Below are 10798 nucleotides of genomic sequence, written 5' to 3'. Positions count from 1 at the left end.
ACGAATGGCTAATTAAATCACTAGCATTCGAAAAGGAAGAACGGGTAGCTTTCTTTTTGTTCAATGCAAGATTTTGTAACGAATGATTAATTGTACTCGACGAAGAAGAAACACGAGGAGAGGAGCTATCCGGAAGAAAATCGAGACCCATCAATCTTGCTACCAAATTTGGAGTCGGAGTCTCAGTTGCAAAAATTTGGGTTTGGATAAACCCGAACCCGATCCGAAATCCGTTGGATCGGGTTTGGATTTAGATATTTTATCACCATCTTTATTCTAATTCCACCACGTACCACCTCCAACCACCGTCGACCACCATTTCCGGCCACCACCCCTCCGACGACCACCAGAAAATCAGCATTGGCAAATATAAAATCACCATCGTCAAACCGAAAATAACCACCGGAAAATCAAAAATCCCAGCCATAAAATCGAAAATCAGCGCCAAATATTTAAATCACCACCGCAAAAACAAAACCCCCACATCATTTCCGATCATCTTTACCAGCCACCTACAAATCACTGGATTAAACCGATACTACAATTAATAATCACCATCACCTTTCCATATATGTTTTTTTTCTAATTTCAAATTCATATATGTTAAATAAGAAATTATCATCGGGAAAAAAATCACCGGCAGAGGCCCCTAGTTGCCGCAAAACAGAAGGAAAGGGAGAGGGAAATGCAGGAGACTAGGGATGAGCAAACCGAAAATTAAAATTGCATCAAAAATTGTGAAAACCGCACGAAACCGCACCAAATAAAACCGCACTGAATAGAAATCGAACCAAAACGAAACCGCACTGATAGTTAAGTTTTGGTTTTTGTTTTTAGAAAGTTCAGACCGAACTGCACCACATAAAACCGAAACCGCTCATTTTATAAACCGAACCGCACCATGACATTTGGTTTGGTTTCGGTTTTCAATTTTAGAAACCGTACTTTGTGATTCCGGTTACTGTTTGAGGTGCGAACCGCACCATGCACATCCCTACAGGAGACAATTGTGATTTTGTGTGTGTGTGTGTGTCTGCCGGCAGTGGCAATTGAGCCGTCACGATGCTGGAAGTGGAAGTGATATGATGGCAGGGAACGAGGGAGGGAGAGTTTGATGGTATGTATGTGCTGCCGCGGTGCAGATACGAGGGAGGAGGTCGGAGACGAAGGTGCGGTTGCCACAGAGCTCAAATGGGGGGAGATCTGGTGTTCGACAGTGGCAGAGATTAGATCTCATACCTCACATTAGTTGTGGTTCTCATTTGAGTAAGACTCTATACACCTGTACAAACTAACATTAAAATAAAAACTAGATCCATTAGTTGACATTATACACCTATCCCACTTTCAACTTCCCTTTGATACCCATCCATATGTCATCCTTCCATCTCACCATGTGTCCACTCTATCTTAATATTTCAATTAATTGTCGTCCGTCGTCTATCTCCCTATTTCCCTGGTAGAAGAGCTCCAAATTATCACGAAAGTTGAATCATCGGTAGCGAGGTAAAAATCATGTCGTAACTGAATAAGTGGTAGAGTGAAGAAGTTTTATTCTAATAATTGAATTTCGGGGAGCACCACAGGAAAGACAGCTTTTCTGGTCGAAATTAGCCACTTTTCTTGTGACGGAGAAAGAGGAGTTGATATTGTTTATAGTTATATATAAATGCATTTAGAATTAAAAGGCCTGTGAATCAGTAAATTCAACTCCCTGTTAAATAAGGGCATGTACAGTTCAAAAGCTGCCGAAGCCAATAATCTTGCATCCCTAAACACAATGTATGTGGAGTGCTCAGGCATGGACACGCGGAAGCTCACTTATTGGCTTAGCAGAAAAGGAAAGGACAACATTGATTGAAATGACAGGATGGTACACAACCACATGGAACCTGAAAAAAAGCAGGGCCCTGACATGATTGCAAGTCCTATATATACCACCTGCTCGCGAGCTCTTAGATGCATCAAATAGAAGTAGCAACACAAGGGGAGGAGAGAAACAAGTTCATAGTTATAATAGTCTTTCTGTGACACTTGTAGTTTGATAAGTAATGGCGATAACTCTGAACAGTGGCTTCAAAATGCCCGTTTTGGGTCTCGGTGTCTGGCGTATGGACCGCAAAGACATCAAGAATCTCCTCCCCACCGCCATTAAGATCGGTTACCGTCACTTCGACTGTGCTGGTATGAATTTATGTACATTACATGCATCACATTATTGTGTATTATATCATGTCTAGTATATTTATGTGTTGCATGATGCAGCTGACTACAAGAATGAGTTAGAAGTAGGGGAGGCACTTAAAGAGGCGTTCGATTTAGAGCTTGTCAAGAGGGAGGATCTTTTTATTACTACCAAGGCATGGATCTCTTGCACCAACTACTAATCAACTAAATACTCCGTCCTAATGGGACCGTTTGACTAAATTTATTTTTCAGAAATAAGGACTTATTTTTGAAAAAAAATACATAACATAGTTTTGGTAATGTTAATGAAGAAATTGGAGGATAATTAAGATGGATTTTATTTTATTACCATTTTATAAGTGGTACTGATTCTCATTAGTATTGTTTTACAGCTCTGGAATTCAGACCATGGACATGTCATTGAGGCCTGCAAGAACAGTCTGAAGAAGCTTCAGCTAGACTATCTCGATCTTTACCTCATTCACTTCCCTATAGCATCTAAACACTCTGGTGCTAATATTTACCCTCTTCCACTCATTTTTGTGTTGTTACTATCTGCTGCATGTACTCACACTTGCAGGGGCGGACTTAGAGTTTAATAACAATATCGGGGACTTGCAGGAAAAGAAGAAATAAAGTCTTGTAGACTATTGAATCTCGATCACATTTACCAAGTTGTAATGAAATTCGGGACAAGTAAAAAAATTGACAAAATAATTATAAGAGATTGAAATCCGAAGAGTTAGATAATCAGCTCATATAAAACATTCAGAAATTTTATTGAACAATAGTGATCACCGGAGATTCAGACAAGTAGAAAAACGATATGAAATGTTACACAATAAGAAACATTTGTAAAGATAGATAGATGTATATTCTAACTAGCGTATCTTGATGGGTTTTCTGATGTGTGCTCATGGACACCCACTAACAATTTTTGTGCATACAGGGACCATCATTATTAATGAGATTGTAGCCAATAGAAATTCAGTATATACCCCAAAAGTAATTGTTAGTACTTGCTCATGGACACAAACTAGAAAATCCGATAAATGATAACTAGCATGACTTAACAAAAGTTGAGAGGTGGAGCGAAAAGCAGCACAGGGCACGAAAATGTGAATATACACCACAGAACACCTGAAACAAAGGGCCCAACTGATAAAACAACGACAAGCTTCACGTTGTTCGCACTTTATATTTGATACGTGTCCCAATTATTAACTAGCGATAATAATTTAGTTTGTTTGTTGGTGCGCAGGAGTTGGAACCACTCGCAGTATCTTGGACGAGGAAGGTGTGTTGGAGATTGATACAACCATTTCCCTGGAAACCACATGGCATGACATGGAAAAGCTGGTTGACATGGGCTTAGTGAGAAGCATAGGAATCAGCAACTACGATCTTTACTTAACCAGAGACTGCTTGGCATATGCCAATGTCAAGCCTGCTGTGAACCAGATCGAGACGCACCCTTACTTCCAACGGGAGTCTCTTGTGAAATTCTGTCAGAAGAACGGCATTGCTATCACGGCGCACACACCGCTCGGTGGTGCACTGGCGAATACTGAGCGATTCGGAACTATTTCGTGCTTGGATGATCCGACTCTTAAGGTACACTACTAGTTGAGATTAATTAATGAAAAATGTTTGAGGCACAAAATTGGATAAAAAACATTCACGGGATAAGTACGTGTCAAGTATCAAGTAGAATAAGACTGAAACCCGAAAATGACCTGAAAATTACCTGATTGACCCGAAATGGACTTGGAATGACCCGAAATTAGGATTTCATTTCTAAAAACTTCAATTTTATTCAATTTTAAGTGATTTTAACTTGATCCGAAATCGACCTCATTACCGACACGAACATGACCTGTTACTAGAAATTGTCCCACCCACATGTGAATGCATTAATAGCACCAATTAAAACATCTTCATGTCATGTTATTTTGAGTAAAATTTTATAACTGATTTTGTGAACGTAGCACTACTCCTGATTCATTTGTATAATTGTGTGTTGTTAGAAATTAGGCGACAAACACAAGAAGTCACCAGCTCAGATTGTTCTCCGCTGGGGTATACAGCGCAACACGATTGTGATCCCCAAGTCGTCGAAAACAAAACGACTTGAGGAAAATATAGACATTTTCGACTTTGAGCTGAGCAAGGAAGATATGGAGCTGATTCGAAGCATGGAGCGCAAGTACAGGACTAATTCGCCTGCTAAAGCTTGGGGAATCGATGTTTATGCTTGATGCCAGGCCTCATTCCTCCTTCTATATTTATTTAGAGTCATCGTTATGTTTAGTTGGAGCATGTTCGCGTGTGGAGGGGATTGTGTGTTGAATTGTAGTAGTTGTACAAGGCATGAGAGAGCCTTTAAATAACCCATCATATGTAAATGGGAAGTGCATGTCATGATTTGGTTAGTCTGTTGGTTTTCATATTTATTCAACCCCATCCTTTCTCTTATTTTTTCTGACTTGCAAGGCCTATGTGCAATGTTGTTGTGCTATATGTTTTACATGTTCTATATGTGCTTCTCGCACGGAATCTATTATAGGTTATTTTAAGCAATATGATTCTTTAAACTATGAGCCGGTTTTGTCCCAGTTTTAAGCGGCTTTAAATTGTTTCCAACTTTAAATTGAAACATATCTATTTGTGTAATAAGTTATAAACCGGTTTAAAGTCAGAAACGGTTTCCAACTTTAAATTGAAACATATCTCTTTATGTAATAAGTTATAAGCCGGTTTAAAGTCAGAAACTGACTTAAAGTCATAAGTTAGTTTGAGGTACTTTTTTCAGTGGCTTAATTTTTTTGAATTTTTTTTATAAAAATTACCCATAAATCATAAGTTACTCGTAAAACACTTTTATTTTTATTATAATATTTTTAATAACCCATAAGTCGTTAATAAGCTAAAATAATCCAAACAGACATTTTAAACTCCCAGCTTATCAGATAAGTCACGTTAAATCATAAGATATAAGCTCAGACAAATGGGCTCTATGATTTCTTATCTGTTTATAGATGAGCGGTTCATAATAGTACCTCGCAGTATCTCGAACTATAATTTTGAGGAGTTTGCACAAAAATTTATTTCGGCAGAGTCTGTGCTCATTTCCTAAACATTGAAGATCTATTTTTCATTCCTCGTAAATGAGTAATGGCTAACTCATTTCTAGTTTGATTTTTAACGATTAAATATTCAGATTTCATCTTTTGCACACTCTTCCTCACATATTTTCTTCCTCACATATTTGATAATATCTTTTTGTTAATAAATTTTAAATTAATATTACAATAATAACGAGGAACACAAATACGATTATTGTTGAAATTGTGAATTAATGCACAGTCTTTATTTTTTAACAATTGAATTGTTTATTATATATCTAGAGAACCTCTCGTTAGGACACTCCAGAGTGTCCATATAGATTACTCTATCAACTGTGAGGAGAGAAATATGAACAATAGGCATAGTTTCTAAGATTTTGATTTATTTATAATTTTTTAATTAATTTTTGATTGATTTTTGAATATTAATTTATTAACTATATTTTAATTTAATTAAAAATTTCTAATTTATCAAATATATTTATGATAAATTTTCAACCGATCTTGAATCAATAAATCAATTAAATAATTTATGACTTACAATGACATTATTTGTAAATGGGGTTAATTATCATCTTGGATCACTTATTCCAGTTCAATGTATCATCCGCATCACTACGAAATTTTTGATCTCACATAAAGCACTCATCAGACTAACGGTTACATGTCGTTAAATCAAATCAAAATAGATATTAAAGTTAACTTTTTCCCTTAAGTTCAAGTTAATCATAAAGTTTAACATTGCTTATTTGCTTGTTCTTTCGAAACTTAAGTATCTATGCTTGTCTTTAAATTTTATTTAAATTTTGCAGCTCTTGATTCTTTCAATTCCAGTAAAACTAAAAAAGTAAATAAATCAAATACGAAAAAAAGAGATTTTTTATTAATAAAACTAGAAAGTAAATAAATCAAACATAAAAAAATATGACAAAATATTTTATATTAATAACACGAGAAAGTAGTATTAAGCTTTTAATTTCAGTACAAGTCTAAAACGCCGGATACACACACTTATATTTAGTGGCGAATGAAGTGAAGTGGAATACATAGTTAGCAAAAGTATAGTTGTTATTTTTTCACCTCAGCTACTACCGTTAGCTTTTTTAATTTGATTTCTCGGAATGCAACCGTTAGTCTGTTAGAGTGGTTTATATGAGACCAAAATTTTTGCAGTGATGCGGATGATACATTCGGAGGGAATAAGTGATCCAATTCATAATTAACCCTTTGTAAATGCTTGGATAAATTATGTGTTTCAATAATTTTATATTATAGATGACTCATAATATACTTCAAATATAATAATAAAATTATATTTGAAGATTATTTATTAATATGGTGAAGAAATTGACATTTATTTAAAAGATTCATAAAAGTAAAATAAATTGATCAATAAATATATTCTACCAACTTCAAATATTAAGTTATTTCTAAACTTTTAAAAACAACCACTAATTTATTATATGAGTGTTTAGAGCATGTCGCGCTTAGGTGCGGTTTACCTTGGTTCACGTAGTTTGCATGCTATTGCGTGAGCTCGTGAATTTACCCAGTGCGAACCCGAAGGGTAGCGGCTGCGGGTTCCTACGTAAAAAAAAAAAAAAAAACTTTTTTTTATAAAAGTCGGGCATAACCTTTTTAATGAGTGTTTTGGTAAAGAAGTCACCTACCTCAGAAGGACTTTCTAACCAAAAAATTAAAGGAGAATTAAAAGAAGAAGCTGTCTCATCATAATTTATAATTTTAACTTGTTTAATATGTTCATTTTACATTTCGTATATGTATTAAATTTTATATATTTATAAATATCATTTTATTAGGTAAATTGTTAAATAAAAGTACTTTTAAATTTAAATTATCATTTTTTATTAATTTATAGTTTACATTATCCAAACACTTTAATTACTTATAAATTAGATTTTTTTATTAATTTAAATCCTTTTTTCATTTTAAATAATAAAAATTATTTTTAAGTTTAGATATAAAGAAGCCCCCTATAAACAAACATTTTTTAGTCCTCGACGCAAAAGTTCAGCCAACACTCTTTGTTTTCTTTTGAAATTATTTTCCCAAGGGCCCCAGGAAAACAAAAAAGAAAAAAGCTGCACAAGGCTTCACGTTCTCTCTCTTTCGTCGTCGATACGTGTCCCGTGACTATTCATTTTTGTAATGAATTACTTTGTGATTTCAGACACTGATGTGATTCACACATGCTACACTGTCAAGGACAAATGTTTGTTTTCGGATGGCAATCACTTTATTCACTTTGATGGTTCAACTTTTTATTGGTTTACAGAAGTCGGTAGAAGTACAACTCGGAGTATCTTGGAGTTGGACGTGAAAGGTGTCTTATACAAGTATACAACCATTCCAATGAAAAACTCACTTCGTCTCGCTCAATTCTATACCGTTTTCTTTTTGTGATTTTTCATCATTTTTATACATTTCCAAAATACTCTCTTCGTCCCATTTTAATTGTCACATTTCTATTTTTGTTGGTCAAATTTGCTAAGTTTTGACCAAAAATTATAAGTCACTCACTCATTATTTTAAAAAACTGAAAATTACATCTTAGAGTAGATTATAAGTTATTTCCGTTGATATATTTTTTTTATTTTATCAATTGATAAAATATTAATAAATTCCGTTCAAATTTTAGTCAATTTGACCAGCACAAAATCAAATGTGACAACTAAAATCGGACGGAGGGAGTAGTAACACTAATAATCCTACTACATTCTCCCGCTGTCTCTATTCTCCCTCCTACCCGGCAAGTTCTTTACGTTTACTGTTTGCACCTATTTTGAGATTTCTATAAAGTATAGTTCCTTAACATTTTCTTTAATTATTGTTTTGAATAAAAATTTAAACGTCAAATTTTTATTCAGGAAAACAATTAAAAAATATTATGGATCTATACTTTTTTGGAGATTCAAAATTCATGCCAAAAAATTAACGTAAATAACTTGCTGGGACAGAATGAGTAGTTATATATTAACAATTAAATTACTATATCATAAATTCTACTATTGTTCATACTAAAGTAATATAGTATTTTAGTCTTAATAAATTATTATGGCCCTGTTTGGGAATTAGCGATTAGCGGTTAGCTGTTAGCTGTTAGCGGATTGAATTAGATGTTTTGACTAACTGATTGAAATAGATGTTTTGACTAGCGGATTGAATTAGCGGTTTGTTGTAAAACTGTTTGGTAAATAGCTGTTTGATGAGCTTTTTATGACATACACCCAAACCGCTAACCCAAAAAGCTCTTCAAAGTAGCTTTTTCAAAATTAGCTTTTTGGATCCAAACTTCTGTTTCAATCCGCTAACTACCAAACACCAATTTTAGTGGATTAGAGTGGTCAAACCTCTAAATCATCTCAAACCTCTAATTTTGCCCCAAACCCCTAACTTCCAAACAGGGCCATCCCCATTTGGGAATTAGCGGTTAGCTGTTAGCGGATTGAATTAGATGTTTTGACTAGTTGATTGAAATCGATGTTTTGACTAGCGGATTAAATTGGCGATTTCTTGTAAAATTGGCGGTTTCTTGTAAAACTGTTTGGTAACAAAAAAACTCATCAAAATAGCTTTCTGAAAATTAGTTTTTTAGAATAAGCCTCTAGTTTTATCCCAAACCTTTAACTTCCAAATACGGCCTATATATGCTTCGATTAAAAAAATTATAAAGATTAATCAGATTTCAAAAATCGAATCAGTCAACCACTTTGCAGGAGATTAATCGGTTTAATCGAAGATTTTGAAAACATTATTAAGTATATATCGCTATAATATTATTATCATTATAGAGAAATCAAAAAGTATATATCGTTAAAATAAATATTACATCTATACACACAGATAAGATTCAATTTTCCACTATACTCCCTCCGTCCCATTCAATTGTATACTTTTCTTCTTCACTGCTTGACACGCTTTTCAAGACTCTTATAAAACATAGTTCTACAACTTATTTTTAAAATTTTCTTTTTCTGTATAAAAATATAAATGTTATACTTTTATATAGAAAAAAATCTTAAAAATAAATTACAGAACTGTTATTTATGGAAGTATTAAAATTCGCGATGCGCCCATGTCCCCTAATATATATAATTGCATGGGACAAAGGGAGTAAATTTCAAAGTATCAAAAAGCAAAGGGCTCGGCAAAATCAAACCTATCAAAAAAGAGAAATGTAAAGCTACTCTCTCGCTCTCTCCAAAATCAAACCCTAGCTTGCTTAAACTTCTTTCCCTCTTCATCAAATCACCGCCGATCTTATGATCAATCCATCTTTATTTTGTGTCCTCACAAAAATACATCATCTTTTTAGTCATGTGTTCTTGACTTTTTTGAGATTTTTGTGCGCAAATACGAGCGATCAACAGCGAGAATATATAAGTTTCGTGAGAAACATATGACGTCGCGGATCTGGTGAACGAGGGAGAATCAACGATTCAGTACTAGATGGGCAACTAATGAAAACGATGGTGTTAATGCATCAAACGACGATCCCCTGATCGTACTGATACGGTCCATCAACATGTCAAGAATTTGACATTCAAAATAAAGGTGTACTTTCTCCAATTCTTAAATTACATGTTTATATGATAACTTGTTTTGTTTAGTGTATATAATTTTGTACATTTTAAAAAAGTGTTGTCGTAAGAACTCGGATTTTCTCATTATTTTGGTATTTGTGCATGATTTGTTGGGGTTGGTGTTTTATGTTTTAACTAGCATAAAAGCCCGTGCGAGGCACGGGTCTCTAGTTTTTCCTGTGTTTTAAATAATATTCATGTGTCATTATATTGTTCTCGTACGGGTCTTGAGTTTGTATTGTGTTTTAAATAATATCTGTGTGTCATCATATTGTTTCGAGCGTAATTATTACGTTTTATTTTTTAACAAAATATGTAAATATGAAAAATGTAATATTTGCAACCTAATAGCATTAACATTAATAATAAGTACTATTCCCTCCGTCCCATTTCATATGACATTTATTCCTTTTTGGGACATCTCTAAAATAATGAACTTATTATACTTACTATTTTTAAACACTACTTTTCACTATCACACCCACTACGTCTCTATTTTATACTCCTTTATATTAAATAAACATTATTACACTCACTACTTACCACCACTATCTCAAATCTATTATTAAATTTTGATATGTTCCACCACTTTACCCACTTTCCAACTAAATTTACTCTTTTTTTCTACCTTTTTCTTAATCTCCGTGAAAGTCAAATAAGGTCACTTAAAATAGGACGAATGGAGTATATTTCAAAAAAAATAAAAAATTATGGATCAAAAACTACATTTGAACTGATATTTCTCCATTAAAATTCGTTAGGATACAGAGACCATTATCATATTATCTATGTTCAAAATTATATTCGAAATTAATACTGAAATTTTAGATTTTAAATATATTATACCTCATTAAAAGTATCTGTAATTTATTGTTGAAATTA

The 10798-nt window shown here is 33.6% G+C and overlaps 1 protein-coding gene across 1 annotated transcript; it reads left to right on the top strand.

Annotated features, from left to right (window-relative positions):
* The first annotated feature begins 1948 nt into the window (after nucleotides 1-1948).
* Nucleotides 1949-4662, top strand: LOC108224502 (NADP-dependent D-sorbitol-6-phosphate dehydrogenase). Its single transcript, XM_017399145.2, has 5 exons — nucleotides 1949-2184; nucleotides 2266-2360; nucleotides 2580-2697; nucleotides 3449-3801; nucleotides 4215-4662. The coding sequence occupies exons 1-5, from the start codon at nucleotides 2052-2054 to the stop codon at nucleotides 4443-4445; spliced, it is 930 nt and encodes a 309-aa protein (XP_017254634.1). The 5' UTR covers nucleotides 1949-2051; the 3' UTR covers nucleotides 4446-4662.
* The last annotated feature ends 6136 nt before the right edge of the window (nucleotides 4663-10798 follow it).

This window comes from Daucus carota, chromosome 6, assembly GCF_001625215.2.
Source record: "Daucus carota subsp. sativus chromosome 6, DH1 v3.0, whole genome shotgun sequence".
In the NCBI taxonomy this organism is placed as follows: domain Eukaryota; kingdom Viridiplantae; phylum Streptophyta; class Magnoliopsida; order Apiales; family Apiaceae; genus Daucus; species Daucus carota.
The sequence above is the reverse complement of the archived record's forward strand: the minus strand, read 5'-3'. Positions and strand labels throughout refer to the sequence as shown.